The sequence below is a fragment of the Varroa jacobsoni genome, unplaced genomic scaffold (genome assembly GCF_002532875.2).
Source record: "Varroa jacobsoni isolate VJ856 unplaced genomic scaffold, vjacob_1.0 contig00778, whole genome shotgun sequence".
Classification (NCBI taxonomy): Eukaryota; Metazoa; Arthropoda; class Arachnida; order Mesostigmata; family Varroidae; genus Varroa; species Varroa jacobsoni.
The window spans coordinates 19,707-36,580 of record NW_019214524.1 but is presented as its reverse complement, the minus strand read 5'-3'; the positions used below and the strand labels follow the sequence as shown (position 1 = coordinate 36,580).

General features: G+C 39.8%; 1 protein-coding gene across 6 annotated transcripts; it reads right to left on the bottom strand.

Moving 5' to 3' along the window:
* Positions 1-889: 889 nt before the first annotated feature.
* Positions 890-16,832, bottom strand: LOC111271603 (transmembrane 7 superfamily member 3). 6 transcript variants are annotated; one of them, XM_022852518.2, is made up of 6 exons: positions 16,282-16,832; positions 7,676-7,783; positions 5,357-5,568; positions 2,339-3,517; positions 1,998-2,134; positions 890-1,815 (listed from the first exon to the last, which is right to left on the bottom strand). In XM_022852518.2, exons 2-6 carry the CDS (start codon positions 7,686-7,688, stop codon positions 1,671-1,673), a joined length of 1,686 nt encoding a protein of 561 aa, XP_022708253.1. In that variant the 5' UTR covers positions 7,689-7,783; positions 16,282-16,832; the 3' UTR covers positions 890-1,670. The 6 variants fall into 6 exon arrangements, with proteins under 6 accessions (XP_022708253.1, XP_022708254.1, XP_022708256.1 ...); XM_022852519.2 differs by having other exon boundaries at positions 16,431-16,832; XM_022852521.2 differs by lacking the exons at positions 5,357-5,568; positions 7,676-7,783 and having other exon boundaries at positions 16,431-16,831.
* Between the last annotated feature and the right edge of the window lie 42 nt (positions 16,833-16,874).

The window sequence follows — 16,874 nt, the reverse complement described above, 5'->3', positions numbered from 1 at the left end:
CCAGATATTGATTTTATATCATTCAAATTTCTAGAAAAACCAGTTGTTTAGTTTTCAATGTAGTAATATCTATATCCTATGTGGTATGTGCAGTGCGATAAGTAATTGACTCACTGACATATCTAAAATTTATTACTCTAGATACTTAATAAAAATGCATTCTGCAAAATTAATTCTACCTGTAACAAACAACTTACTTTAATGAAAGCCCTGGTTAATGTGGTGTCAGGGGCATTTTTTAGGGCAGTTTTACACCTTTACCTGATTCTCAGTAACGTCTATCGAATGTATAATAGGTTTAAATCATACTCGAACCTGAATATATTCCACTGATATTTGTAATTACAAATAAAAATGCATAGTCACGTCCAAGAACCACTTGCACCACGAACTGTGGATCTACTTTTAATTTACATAAAAAGCTTAATTTCTAGTCTTTCGTCCAATAATTCGTTTTTATTTACAAGTTGTTTATTCATTTATTTACTTTTCTATATTCTAGCACTCGATCATTATAGCTTTAACACACTAGGTCGGCGATCTGTATCGTCTTTTTTTCGCGGTTACATTAATTGTTCGTATAAAACATTATACTGCGTACGGTGTCAATTTAAAATCCGTTATAATGCTATCCGTTATAAAGAAACCAACAATCAGACAATACAGGCGAAAACAACTGCTGCTTCTTTTATCTGAAGTAAGACACAGTGAAACACTGCCACTTCATAATTGTACTTCTGTTATATTTATTTCCTAGAAAAATGTCCATAGTGCCATATAGTCCATGATCGAAGTCAGATTTCCGGCATGGTAGTTTATTCGAAATTCTACCTACAACAATTTCTAAATGAATAATTTTCTGCATTTCGCTACTGAGATTAACAAAACATTGTGTGTTTGTCATAAATATAAGTTTATTATTAATACATTCTCTTGTGTCATACATACAAAATAATCTCTGTTATCTCCATTTCTAATATGACTACTAGGTTTATATATAACCTATTTACAGTTGTGAACATAAACTCTCACAGCGAACACATCCGATGATTTAGGGATGAAGCAAATATTATCATACCTTAAAGGAAACAGCTCCATATTTGGAGATTCTGTCAAAGGTACACCACCTTCGACGAATCTCGTAAGCTTTGCCTTTTTGAATCTACTCCCTAGATAAATCTGAATAATTTAGCTTTGTTAGCGTAAGAAATAGCTGTTTAACTTAGACACATGATTAAAACCTTGATGAATAAACAAGTACTAACAAATAATATGAGTATGTATACATCTAAACGCTCATTCGTTTTACGGGAAAATTCGTATCATAAAATGTAGTTCTTTCTGCGACAGAGAAACAATTCGGTAATTGGTTGCACATATCAAGAGACCGATTATAGTAACATGAGGTTTGCGAATATCTGTTAAACGATGAGTAAGCATCCGTGCTATGTTATTGACATGGGTTGGACGGGAAATCCTCTGCTATTTTCAAATTTACAGAATACTGATAGTTCCTCTGTATTTGTGCTAACTATTATGGGGTATGAGCAAATCTCGCCAGATAGCAGAAAAACACGGTTGTGCTCCCAAGAAGAACACATCCTCGTTTAACTCTAGATGGCTTGTTTATATCATTATTAAAACCCATTATAAATTTAAACAACTAATGGTCATATTAGAATATTTCGTCCGTGAAAAGTGCTATATCCAGGAGGTAGGAACTCGTCGGCATTATCTTGCATTAGAAGGCTCGCATCATCGTCATAACGGCTAACACAAGTACAGATCAGTCGACCCTTTTGTCGCCGCAAGTACCTAGAGGAAAATAAAATACATACAGCAGAACATTAACTTGCATTCTATTATCTAACCAGTGTGGCATGAAAGCATCTACTAATTTCGTGGAAAATTTGGAAAAACTCCATGTCTAAGTAAGCAATTGAAATTTTCACTGAAATGTCATTGATTTCATTATTTTTGTATATTGGGCAACTAACCTTTTTAATAATTTTATAGGGGCAACCGGAAACTCGCGGTCAATTTCCAGATTGTCTCGATACTGAATCACAACGCCCGCAACCAAAAGAACCAACCACAGTAAGATGAATACAACGTCTACCATAGCAAATGGAACCTGTTAGGGGTAAATATAATTATAATTAATTAATTTATTTATTTTCAGTGCCTTCAACTTTCTTAATGGATTAACGAGTTTGATATATATATATATATATATATATATATATATATATATATACTTTTACAGGGGTTTCAGAAGCGGTGGGTTAAAATTTGTGATTAGGCCATACTTTTTTGTTAACGTATCTCCATACTGTACCTGATTGTGGGTGTATATAGATGTAGTTGCTTCAAAACGTGCTCGAGCCACATCGACGATATTAGAGAAGGTCGAATGCAGGAACACACGATCGACAGCGTACAGACTGCAGAATGATCCAACTACTGATGAGGCAACGATGCTAAGCAACTGAGTGGTCGGTAGCAATAACGCTGTAATACTCAACATGCTGCAGATGGTCATGGTGCGAAACGCAAACGCCGACCGAAGTAGCAAGACGTTTCCAAGGGGAGTGAACGAGAGAAATGCAGCAACTAGCAGGCCCAAAAGAAATCCCGACGGTATGACAGCCAAAACGGGAATTCCGAAAAAGAACCACAGGCCTAGAAAAAACAAAGAGCCTAGGGCTGAAGCAAGAACCGCAGCGACCGGTATTAGCAGAGGCTCGAAGGCTAACAGAAACAGCAGGAATGAAGCAGCCGTAATTTGTGTCTTGAGGAAGCGGTGTCCGGCAAGTGTCATGCATAGAGCTAAGGCTGTGACCAAGGCTAAAGCTACAACCGAGCTTGTCGACGTTCGGCAAGTAGCTAGATCAGGGTAATCGGCACAACCTAGGGTCGCTACTGGGGTGTAAGCCGCAGAAGTTTCATAACCACTCCTGTAGAGTTGACGCACAAGAACACTGTAAATTGCCCTCGTCTGGGGATAAGCTACGAAAAGAGTGCGGGTTCGCGGCGTCTCTGACGCGTGCACTCGAGTTGCATGACGTGGCATACGTCGTGAATCACTCATTAACTGAAGTGCTTCGTGGTAGTCTTCACTGGGTGTCAGATAATACAAATAGATCTCGTAACTAAGTAAAGAAAAGCTGACAGAGCACGATGTGGGATGCTGCATGAGGCTGCCAGCCCGAGCATGCTGAAACTCAAGACTAATCTCGGTGGGCGAAGCCAACTGAAGGCGAAGAAATGGTGATATTCGTAAGGGAAACTCCAATGCACATCCACCGGGTATAGGGTCCACTCTGCTATATCCGACAGCAATGAGGAGAACAGTGAGATTTTGGTCAAATTTTTCATTGGTCAGCTTGACAGCAGCGTTAGTGCACGGCCTAATGAGTCCGGCGTTTCGAGAGCGATGACTTGCGTTCGCAGGAGGCGGACCAGACCAGTCCCCGATATACGAAAGTGTTACATTCGCGCCATATTTTGTATGCGCCTGTAAGATGAGTAAATGTAGAAAAGACACGAGTAGAATGTCGAATGAATAAAATCTGTGAGAATATACAATCGTTTATCTGGCCGTATGTTATATTAATGATATAAGACATGCGCTGCACGGTAATATAATGGAGGGTGGTAGCCAAATATTCTTTAAAGAATACCTCGTATGCACGAATCGTTTGCTAAGACAATGGACACTATTTGTCCGATCGCAAAGGCACAATATGAATCAAAGACCTATATAGACAAAAAACAAATAAAAATCGAGATGTAGTCTTTAGATATCAATAACTACCATACTAGTTTCTGCCGGCCCACAGATACTGTGGCCCGTGCTTAGCCGTCGCCTTCCTACCAGCACCTATGAAAGATTCTAAGAACAATTTTTAGTATTTTTTTTAACACTTTTACCAAAAACTGTTAAAAGAAGACCGGTATATATTTTTGTTTAGTTCTAAATATAATGACTTCTAGTCAGATTGTCTTGTTAGCCATGTTTTATATATCTGACTGTATCCCACGCAGGGCACCTTTCCCCATAAATTCTTTAGTTAATTAAGCTTCAATCTCATTGAAAGCGATCTATTTTTTAGCCCGATTTTTAACGACAGAGCTAGCTTTTCGCGTAAAATAGGGGTTCTGGCTTTCCCGGTAAAAAAAAACTGCTGCATTTACACACTTTCTATGCTATTATGAGTTCAAGGAATAAACGGGAATGGGCAACCAGGAATTTTGAGTAACATCAAAATAGTTAAGCTTATATGCAAGTGCCGCGGTCCTGAACCAAAAATGTTCAGCGTAAAACATCCGTTTAATTATCGACAAGTAGCAGCGTTGGCTGACGTCACGTAGCGGCTGATTGATAGTGCGTTCGTTTTATCTAGATACGGTTACAAGTATAAGATTGCTTTTCTACTCAGAAGCTTGAGCGCGTCGTTCGATATGTTTAGTCGAGCTTGAGTCCGCAAGGAAGCCCCATTGTTTCGTAATGTAAAAGTTTGCAATGTCAACAATCACAGGCACCTCACTTTCTGCAAACTTTCTGCAAAAATAAGTATACTGGTGAAAAATAGGCATAAACGGTTTGCGTAATATCTTAAGCATCCGTTTCATTTCGGAATCAATTATTGAAATATTGTATCGTTATCTATATCACTGACTTGCAAAAGAAAATTTCCAAAACGATAGGTCAATTAGTGCTTTGTCAGGCTAACCCGCTTTTTACCCTATCCATATGCTGTTCATAAAAGCGACAATGTAACGCTCTTTTGACAGTGTCGCTCTCTTAATGCTATAGCACAAAGAGAGTGACAAGTAAACAGATGATCGTCGCAATCATATAGAAATATTTAATACGGCGTTACGATAGTTTTTTTCGCATAAGTCTTGCCACAATAATTTGGAATGATTCTAGATTCCTGAACAAATCCTGTGTTTGACGTCCATTTATGCCCCTTAACAACTCATCTAAAGCACCTCCCAATGTTAGTAATATAATTGAGCTCCGCACCCCACTGTTCAAAGGTATTTTTCTTCGTGGAATCAGTCCGCTACGGTGCAGTTACTGTTAATGCGAATAATAATTACGTTATGCATATATATGTATATATATATATATATATACTTTAAGGAGTGGGTGCAGCAAAGAAATCGAGGCTACTAGTACAATAACTTGTTTATGGTTGAAGCTGGAAATGTGACGCTTACTTAGTTGATTTTAGTTAACATAAAGCTGGGCTAGAATGATATAAAACCACTCAATGTCGTTATACCGAATCAGTAAGTTTTGATGAATCGCCATTCGATAAGACGACAGCACAAGTGAACACTGAACCTGGAATAATACGAAGGCGAGCTCTCCGTCGCATTCTGCTCTAACAATCCTTGACTCGCGGGGCTGAAGCACAACGGCCCCATACGGACTCCGTTCCTCATCCGTAACTCGCATTGTGATGGGTTTATTGAGGTTAGCGGTGCTAAGTTTCTCGAGTTCATTTTCGTCGAACGAAGTGCGTGCAAGGTCAACTCCTTGTACAGTGGCTGTTCCTAAAAGAACAACGGCATTCCAAGACCACAGTGATAAAGCCATAGTGATTTTTAGCTCGCTAATTTTTCGGTTACTACCCTGTTGGCGTTGCGGCCCATTCAACACGGCTGGACAGCAACGCACGGAAATCTACAAGCACTTATCACTGGATGGACGCGTCTTTTTTGCCGCGTAGGCCGCTGGTGCAAGGGTAACGACAGACGTACTCGAAGTTCACACGAGTTTGCTAGACAAATCTTTAGTGATCCGCAAAAAATGCTCTCCCAGGCGGCACTACTTAGCGGTAACTGGTCTCGCGCCACCGCGCCCATTTTTAAATGCCTCCTCGCGACACCTGTGATCTGGGAATAGTTTATGCTGCGAAGAGAAGCTTTAGCTTCCCCTTATCGACAGAAGCTTCCCTGCTATCTGTATTTTGTGTTCTCGTAAGTTCGTTGTTTCCGGCCTCTTTAGTTGTTCTTCCATAGAGTCCTCAGGCTAGTGTCGATTTGTTAATAAAGAGTCGTAACGTGTTCTAGTTCAATTTGGTTTTGGCTTCAGGACATAATTGTTGTTCCAACTGATATAATTATGGCCCGGCTTAATTTCTCTTGAACCTACTACACGTTACCGGGAAATAAGGGTAGAAGAAACAGTTAGTTTTATCGACGAGATACGTCTACGTGAGCACTTCAACCGGATAACGGGATTGGTGATGCAGAGTAAACAGTTACCAGAAAAGAATCAAAGCTTCAATATGAGCAGGATCATCGAACTGATGATGTAATTGATGAAAGACAATGACCGAATAGTTGCTACGCTATAGCAGAATTATGCAACAGGGTCTAAAGGGAATTACAAGCGAATCACTGTAGAGATGTAGCAGCAAAAAGAAATCCTAGAAGCCGCGTAACACCGGCCAAATACGTTCATGCTTGAATAGGCTTATGAAATCACCGTGGAAAGGTAGTAATGCGTTAGCTGGAGTAGGGTAAATGCAGTGGGATAATTGTTGGTGTATACTCGACCTGAAGCTAACGCTCAGCTGGGCGCAAAATAATCCGGTGAAATCAATCGACGGCAAAATAGCTACCGGTACTTGATATGAACACATGGTTCTATTTAGCGCACAACGTAAGCTCGTACCACTCCAAATTAGAATAGCGTCTGTTAACAACTGAATATGAATCGTAACGGCTGATAATGTTTAGCTGAGGCAAATATGGCGGATGCGCACCATCAGGTAATCAAATATTGATTTGTCTGTACCTCATTAGACCAAGTTGCGTTATCGTTATTCAGAGGTATTAAAATGCCCTGATAAACGTCAAGATGGCCGAATATAATTTGAACTCTATTAATTTTGTTTTATAGAAACTGAGGATTCCTTAGAAAAATCGTCAGTTAGCGTTGTATTTATACTCTGAACAATGCTAACACTTGACCTTCAACCTGTGATAGGATGAGACAAATCATCACACCGATGAAGCGTAGTAGCGTTTTCGTTGATCCAACGCAACTACACGTCATAGCAAATATTATGAACTCCCGTAGCTGCTTTAGGAATAATTACGAAATTCCATTAGCCTGTTACTCGTGGCCTAGTTGTCACGAAATATTATTTTTATAGTTAATGTAATTATTTTTAGCTCGAATTTAAGACGAATAGTTACTTTCAACACCGGGGGTTGCTTTCTCGAGTTCCCCACGCTCATCGTGGAGACTCTATTCACTTGCCTGGATTGGTAACAAAATATTGGTTCTACATACAGGTTGTAAAATAAGAACAGTAATTCAGTGAACTTAACGTGATGCAATGGCTTTCGGTGTTTCTCACAGCAGAAGCGTATGACAATTCAGTCCCAATAATATTAAAACCCATTGTTCTTCTATTCACTTTTTTTTAACAACACTTAATGTTCTAATATTTTTTTTCCTTTTTAGTATCATTGTATGTTTTAACGAATTTATGTAGGCGACACGTAACCTGCACTGTATAGCGAAGGGTCTCACGAAATTTCTATCGTATTATTTGTAATCAACAAAGCTAAAAGTACAGTTAATCATCTCTGCACGACATGTAAGTTCAGCTTCCGCTAAGCCAGTTTTCATCGACACAAACCCTACCGGGACTTGTCATAGAGCTTTCGAAGAGTTTCCCTCAGATCGCAACGTGCACGCCAGCACAATAGCGAACGAAACGGCCACCACTTACAGAGTCTGCAGTACCACTACCTGTAACAGAGAAAAAACCGATTGCTGGTAGGGGGGATGTTGCTCTATTGCCTGTAGCCATGAGGTAATTCTAAATCTACTCAAACGCCCTTTCAATTTATAAGATGTCTATGTTTTTTTTTAACTAAATTTTTTTACTAGTTATTTTGTGCGGGATGTCTTTTTATATAAAAATATTTATATCAACATTCTAGCACCATACTCTACTTCTTGTACAGACTTGTTCGGTTGTGCCGAGCTAAATTTCATAACAGAGTTGTGCAGTTCTCGGAGAGCTGGACATTGTAAAGTACCCAAAGCCAGGAATACCCAAAATTTCTGCTCTAAACTCGAGTGCCTATTGAAAGGCACCTCATTGTTACTACGAGACGAATAATCAGCTATCGATATTTAGTGCAGAAGTAATTTTCTTTCTTTTATAATATGTAAATAGGTAAACAGGTTTTAAATGTATTCAAGCCCTAAAGTGTCTAAAATATGTAAGAAATAGATGTAATACATCCTACTTTAGAATAATAATCATGTTAACAAGGAAGTTATCTCTGTAACTTATTGAAAATAGACTAGGACATCTCTATGTCCCAGTATATTTTAATAGAAAAAGCGTGTTGGACGAAACCTCTCGAGGGATCAGACTCGAGATTTATGCTCCCGATAGGTGCATCTTAGACATCTACTTCATTTCGCCTTTTGTCAAGATCAAAAAAAATGTAAACTGCAGCTTTCAATATTTGCTTCATGTACGGTTTAGGCTTCATGCCTGAGAGCACTGCTCGAAGGTGGTTTGCAAAGCTCTAAGATGGCGTCTCGGATTTGGGCATGAGTTTTGTTTGAGGTAGCCATCCGAGGTTGTTCAATGAACACAAACAAGTCGTGCATTGATCGAGAAAATGGGCCACTGATACGCGACAATAGTCCGTCCTCTTAGATTTATAGTGGTTTATCGAAAATTTGGAGCCTACATGTCTTCCAAGGCGAAATATGGACGTTACAAATTATTGCTCTCACACCCTCACGCGGGCTAGGATTCTACAAAATAGGTTTTTCCAACTGCCACCTATAACAACTGCTACTGAGTAGCCAGAGCTGGTATCTTCAGATTAATAGAAAATGAGGAAACAATGAGGAGCTTCTGGTAATTTGCCTAATCCAGAAAAGAAAGAATCAGATTTACGTTTGCGATGAAGCATGATTTGCATTCGGTGCTTTACAAGAGTTCTATGCACTGGGAAATTCCTAACAAAAGCTAGATGGTTAACAACGATCTGCGTTTGAATCAGTGATATCAAGTGAACAAGCCTTTAACCAACCGAAAGGATCGAATAAACAAGGCTAAGTCATCCTTCCCTACGACAATTCCCGACAATATACAGCAAAGCTGCTTCGCAAGAATTTCAATGGAAGGCTCTTTTGGTCCCGCCATATGCTCCAGGCCAACAAATTACCGCCTTTTCTGATCGATAGGTCGCTAGATGAAATTTGTAGCGGTACATTTGACAATGAATAGGGTCTTAAAAATTAACTAGACACATTCTTTAATACTAGATCTAAATGTTTTTAGCGAGAGGTAACAGATAAATTGGTTGAAATCAGGAAGAAGGTCATAGAAGTAGCGACGAATATACGATTTAGCACGTATTCGTGATTAAGTTGTTGCCAATAGTTAAGTGACGCTGACACTTTTTATCTGTCAGAAATAGACGTCATTTTTTTTACCAACCTCAAATTTCAATTAAATGATATTGGATGTGCTTTTGTATCTGTTGGTTGGTGCGGCTACCGTCCTTAATTTTTTTCCTGTATTCCAATTAATAAACAGGTCTCAGGTAAATATACATATATGTATATATAGCATACACTTCTACGCTCAATAGGTAGTTGCCTCATGAAGTGCCGTTAGAAATATAACTGAGGTGTACTACGAAAAGTTTTGGAGATGCATCTAATCATGAGAGTGTATATATGTTGGACAGTAGGCATGTGTTTTGAAAACAGGGACGAAGGCCATTATCGTTGAGGTGTAATCTAGGAAAACCTTGCACATGATGACCACAGATCACGACCCTGAGAGCTAATGGTTCTTCTTTTTGTATCGACTGTATGAAAGGCGAAGCAGACGCTCTGACTTCTGAGATGGTTCTTTGGAATAAGATAGGCTTCCTGGCAGTTTTTTAAGCTGCGTTACTCAGGATTCTTATGGGCAAAAAGCGTGTGCGGAATCGCTGTGTGAAGTATCGCTGAGCCTATATTTGTTAAGATTAAAAAACAGGGGTGCTTCATAGTCAATTACCGCTACCCGGAGCGTGTCGCACGTAGTATCGGCGCGCTGCGAACTTCTAAAACACAAAACGAATCGACGTTTTCACGTATGACCGTAACCGCCGATATAAGACGGGCGATGTACAAGAAACCGATTCAAAATACGTTCTAAGTAATGTTGCCCAAACAACTATGCAAGACAACTATGAATTCAATGCGATTTAATGCGAACTGCCTTTTGAACGTATAATAGCGTTTTTTTTTTGCACGCAGATCTTGCATTCATCAAAAACAAGCGTGACTTTAGCTGAGTCGTTGTCGTAGTTGCTATGTAGCATAATGAACATGACTCATCCTTCTTCTGAGTACTATACTCGAAAAGAGTCACCTCGTCTATGCTAAACGTTTAATGAGAACCAACGTAGCATCTTCGGTAGATTCTTCCTTGCGATAATGAAACGTAATGCATAACGTTGAGAATTGAAAAGTTAAAACTTGCTGTATGTGGAAGATTATGTGTAATAGCTTATCACAGAAGCAATACAGTTGTTATGGCTATTATAATTAGGCAGCAAACTACCTTAGGCTGTCGAGTTAAGACCAAGGACCACTTAGGGTCTGCATTGGGTTTACAAGCACAAGCTCGGTGCTTCTATGATAGCTGCCAGGTTACTCTGTTTTAAATTAGAAAATTATGTGTGTATTTAATACGACGAACGAAGCATACGAAAAACGACGTGGAAGGTAACTGAAGAGATACAAGTCTGTAGGACGTTTGCTGGTTGGTTAGTCATTATAATTTTTTTGCTAGCAACAAATAGTAACAGTACCACGACAATAGTCTTTATGACTTATACGCGGATTAAACTAATCCCAGATGTTCGGGTATCGACTTAGCGAAGTACAGTCGTACAATCATTGCCTAGAATATGCGCGCAGCCGTTGGATTTAACAGTTGTTTTCGTTAAACATGAAGCCAGTGCACTTCTTAGCGAACGTAACATTGTTCAATACAAAATCATCGACGTGTCGTGGTACAGAAGCTCATCGATCAGGATGGATTGATTGACTTTTACGGTATTTTATGTAAGTACTTAGACCTTCTACGGCATATGACTCTCTTTTAAATAAAAAGCACTTGCTAAAATTAACGAGTTATTTTTAAATAGCCTTTAGTCGTCTTTAAGATGCACAGAAATTTTAGCTCTGCACGCATGTAGCGTATATGAAAGAAACTAATAGGTAATTCTTAGCCCAGTTAAAATAACCTGCCTGTAAATATACCTTGCATATCACATAGAGTAATCCTTCTATAATAAAACTCTAATTTTTTGTGTATATCTGGTGCAGATAATATCTACTGTAAAACATAGGTCCTGAGCTATGTATCATGAAATTTCTGTCACAGGTGGTAGCGAACGCTACGGAATAATGAAATGGGATTTTCTTATTACGGGCCAACGTATGTATCTGTTAAACATAAAGCTTTGTGCTTACAATAATGTAATTCACTGGAAGATGTCTGACATCTAAGTTGGTTCGTTTTATATAGCGTGAAATTCAGCTGATGGTCTAGACAGGAAACATGCAACAGGGGTGTTACAGGCGGGATAATAACGTGCCCAAAATCGAACGAGCACGTTCGACGTAAGCGTATCAAGAAAGCACGGTAATTTTCGTGGGTTTACTTAAATATGATCTTTTAGTGACAGAACAGTACAGGAAATATTAAAGGTACGCTACAGAGATATATGTGAGCCTTAGAAGAAAAGTACAAAAAAATACTATCTACACAATCGGTGTAGCCATGTCCCTACTGATAGGAACGGTGAAGAAAACCTATAATTCAAATATGCTGAATCAAAACTTAGTTGTATTTCGAGGATAACACATTAAAGCTGATAGATTTACGCAATCGTAGAGTACATACATTGCAATAACTTTCTGGATCATCTGTATATTGAAAATATAGTACTTGACAGAATATAGCGTGCAAGCATGACGCATAGTGTCTATGAGTAGCTCGTAAAGCTTACGATAGAGCACATCAGATAGCCGTGCTTCCGTGCTAGCAATTCGCGAACGACTCGATCACTACACTAACACTTGAGATTCATAGAGCAATATAACGAAAATTTTATAGAATATACATGGTATATCCTACGCAGCATGTCACTATATTTCTGTTTTCGTTGGGAATAGGCAAAAGGCCATGGCATTAAATACTAAGTAAATATGTGTATATAAGGCATATTTTTTTCACTACATGTCACTCGAAAGCAATGCTTTGCAATAAGGTGCAGAATTGGTCAAAATTAACAGACTTATTAACATTGGTGAAAACACAGGGCATTAAATATCTAACCGACAAGGACGGTCCGTCAATGTCAGAAGACAGCATCCTCTGTCGATAGATCAGTCGAATATTAATGGTGCACGAGAGAATAGAAATGAGAAAAAGGCTTTTTGTAGCGCTGCTATACGTGTAGCTTTTTTTAAGGGCTTCAGTTATACCAGTTTCGTGGATGATTTTTGTGAATATAGGATAAAAAAAATTTGCTGCTACTCAAATGTTCGATTTGGGCACGTCTTACCGAACTTACTGAGACTTCTCCTATGGAAACCTATGAACTGGCTTGGTTATCGTATGGTATAAGCATTTGTCAACACTAGAACTTGAATCAGCAATATGTACATCGTTACTGCGGTGGCGCAGTTGGAAAGATGCGCACCAGACCACGTCGCCTACACCACGCCGCCCACCCAAGTAATATTAAGCGATATGGAACAGTAAGTAATACAGCATGAACTGTTCTGTGACGGATCATGTGTAACAATGGTTGTATGAAGACCGCAAAGGTCACTGTGACAAGCTTCCAAGTTCTCAGTGAAGCCTAACGAATTCGTTAACTTCGATTATGTGAGATGCCAAATTTTTATGAGCCTTTGATAAAGCACAAAACGAATACGTTGTCAGTTGCTACACGATAGTTACTATGGGATAGCTATAGTTGAGGTAGAACGTTTGCTTATGTTTCCAGTGGTAAACACCTGCACCTACAGCTATACATTATAAGATTATGATTTTAGCTATTCACTTTCTATAGAGTGGAATGCTCCAGGGTCAAAAAAGCATCGACAAAGCGCCGGCCCTTGTGGACGAACAGCTTGTCTTTAACCAGGCCTGTAGCACTTGCTTTTTGTATCTGAAAACTATATGCTGCGAGATTTACGTCCAGCATCGACGTTAGAAACCGCATCAGACGGCTGGAATCCAGCACGAAACCGACTCTGCCCACGTCCTCGGATTCGAGCTCAGGCCACTACGTGTTCTCCGGATTGTACGCAAGCAAAGCTATGACGAGGCGGGGCTGTTCTGTCTGTCCGTTTGCTATTCACAGACCAAAAAACGTTGAAATGCACTGTTTGTATTCTTGAAACATTTTAGGGTGACTGACTTTTGGCCATATTTGTTTTTTGGGAAGTGAAAGCAGGGTACAATGTATTGGGAACGGAACTGAGTACTCATAAGTAATGCCAGTGATGCAGAACGCTTTTGGGGATTAGCCCAATGCATTAATGGTTTCGTAATGCGATCTCGTAATCGCCCGGACAAGCGGGCTTCAAAGATAACCTCTGTTCTGAGCTACCTGTTGCTCCGTATACGGACGAAAAATGAAAAAAGCTAAACTCTTCTGAGTGGAGCATTTCCTAGTCACTTTCAGCTCGTATAGAGGTTGCACGCCTCATATGAGTTACTTCGATCGGACCATTTTGAAAATCAATTGCCTCACGTCAGTAACAGGCCGAAGAATTTGACTTCACGGCAAACGCAACCTTGTGAATAATTACTTCAACAGAACTTTAATGGACTCAGTCGAAATAGGACCGGATTCCTGCAATGCAGTTAATTGGCCATTGGTGCAGGCGATGAGATGTGAGTACTCGAATTTGGGCAGCGACAAATAGACAATCTTCCCGATCAAGGCTACAAGATTCTGATAAAAGACCGACGTTCTCCTCACCGTTCCTTGCTTTTTAACACCGGTGGGTTACAAATTAATGTCAAATGGTTTTCCCGTTTCCAAGAAACACCAGCAAATATATTCAGAGGATTACGATATGCTGTCACCTCAATGAAGAATAAGCCGTGAAATCTCTGGCGTGATAATGTACATGCTAACACATTCATAAGAACATCGCAACCCCAGTATAAGCAAAGATCTCCGTGGGTGTATCATTTTAACCCCGTATTTATCAGCTCTAATATGCACTAGACCTCTTTGCTTCTTTTCCTTTTCTCACAACTGACGAAGCCCGCATAGGAAGACGATCAAGCAAATCCAACAGAGAAAGAAGCGGAAGATTATCCTTAACATGTATGAGGTCTATTTTGGCGATTAAAATAGTGTTTTAGTGACCGGAGAAAGCGGTGCCACATATGCATTACGTTCGACGAGGAGTTACCTAGAAGTAGACATCTGGGTCTGGACGATTGAGGCGTGCACTACTGGTACGAAGCCAATTTTTAGATACTTTTTTATGGATGTCGTTCAAATTAGAAGCTGGATGAATATTTTGTTTCTGTCTCAGTAAATAAAGTACATCACTGATGGTAATGTTTTTCCCAAATTCGTTTGTGTGAATCTAAGTGGCGCAGCTTTAGATCTGCGGAACATCATACGTACACTTCGCATAGATGTGGGCTTCGTAACCAATGATCGAAATCATTGGTTAATTCATATATGTTTTCATGGATTCTAAAATATGATCACTTAATCGCACGCTTCGTGTTCACCCAATTCCATACGGAACCGATCCTTATACTCCAAAATAGCCGCGAAACTGGCCTGAATATAAGCGATTAGCCAATAACGCTTGCTGTAGAAGCGTGGTGCACTTTTCTGCTTTAGTTTACTAGTCTTATATTAATTTCTAGTAGAGTCTATCTCCATCCAGGAGCTGAGATATTGCAGATTTAAAAATAAGGAAATAAAGACGTAGACGTACCATACGATGGCGATATCCCGTTTATTATTATGAAAATGTCAATCACTATGCCAGCAATTGCTTTTGGAGGGATCTTCTTGCTTTGTAGAATCTAATTATTAGCCCAGCTTCTATACGGTAATCCATGAAATTGTCTGCACCGACTGGGTAAATACGGTGTTTCTATGACGAGCTCAGAACAGTTACACACGAATTTGTATGGGTAGATCACTGTATTATCTAGTAAATTTCATCGCTATTGTACATGTATATAGGCCGGCTGTTTATACATAGAAGTTCGCATTTATTTTTCGTCTGACATGTATACAATGCAGACTTTAGGTGGATGAGGGCAAAGAAATCGGCAAGTGTCTGTGAAAATGAATATCTCTACGTCTCTGTGTCAAATGAGGTATTTTCGTTAATGTACGGATTAAATTAGTTATTCAGCAGTTTTTTGTACTAAAGGCTTGAACGTGCTATGCCAGTGCTATGGAAAAAGCCCGAGTGACAACAAGAACACGTGCTTTGTACGAAGCAATCGGTTTCTGGGACACATCCCGTGGACTTCGTCAGATCAGTTAATGGAACATTCAGCTGCTAAAATAACCGCAATATTGACAATCGGTCGTTTCATAAAAATCGTGTTTAACAATAGTGCAGTCATGAAGGCTGGCTGTTTGTTCTGAATACGGCTCCATAAGGATGCCCCGCATGCAAGAACTTTGTAAGTGGGCTAGGTTTTAGCAGGTGACTATTGTAACCCTATTGGTGAACTGACGCAGTTCAGTCATCGACATGTTAACAAGTACCTTGCACACGCAGCACTATTGATTTGGCAGTGAAAGCCTCTTCTTGAGTTTCTCCTTTGGAAACTGTTTATTCGATTTAATCACTGTGCGGACAAAAGATAATTACACCGTTCTGATTCATTCGTCTGTCTGTACAGCCACCCGCGTGTTGTATGCGAAGTACTGGTTTTTAAACACTTGCTGGAAAAATCGAATTGGAACTCCGTGACACCCATAACCTTCGATGTAGTATATTTTACTTTGAAATTACTTTTTAACCATAACAGCATTACGTATTAAACTACCCTTTTATTAGACTGTGTACAGTTTAGAAACTAAAGATAGCCTGCTCTTCCGCATCAATGTAACTAGGACAATTGACTATTTAAGGTAACTTGCGAAGGCCCTACGTAAAAATACCCCACACTGCGAAGGGATGTGGGACGAGCGCAGTCTTACCTGTAATTCAATCACGTCCCAGTTGCTAATAACTTCTACGCTAGATTTTCTTACTTTAATTATTGTTTCATTTCCATGCGTTCGCAGGTACGCATGCTCTTATTGTGGTAAGTGTACATATGACAGAAGTATTGGGTTTTTCCTTGCACCTGTGTCTGTGGCCTTAAGTATCTCCGGCCTGTCCTTTCCACCATCGGGGGTCATTTCCACAGCGGCCGCTACTACGCTCTTTATCATCATCCTTACTGGCCTCTTATCACGAATGTCATCAACAGGCTTCACAATCAACACAATACTGCCAGCGCCACTTATATGTAACATTTCGTATTGCCGCCGTTACGCCACTACAGCCGCCGGCAGCAGCGGGATTATTGCATCGAAAACAGCCATCCAGAGCCTGACTGATGAATGGCGACTTGCAAAAACAGATTTTGGACGTGCTGGGGCCGCTGCTGGATACATACTAACAGAGCAGCGCGACCAGGCCATAATACAACACTCGCTCCGTTTTGGGTCCCTGCCAATGTTGCTATGCACGAGCTGCCTATGACCTGTTACTTAGCAAGCTGCCGTTCCAGTGTCAGACGACGACC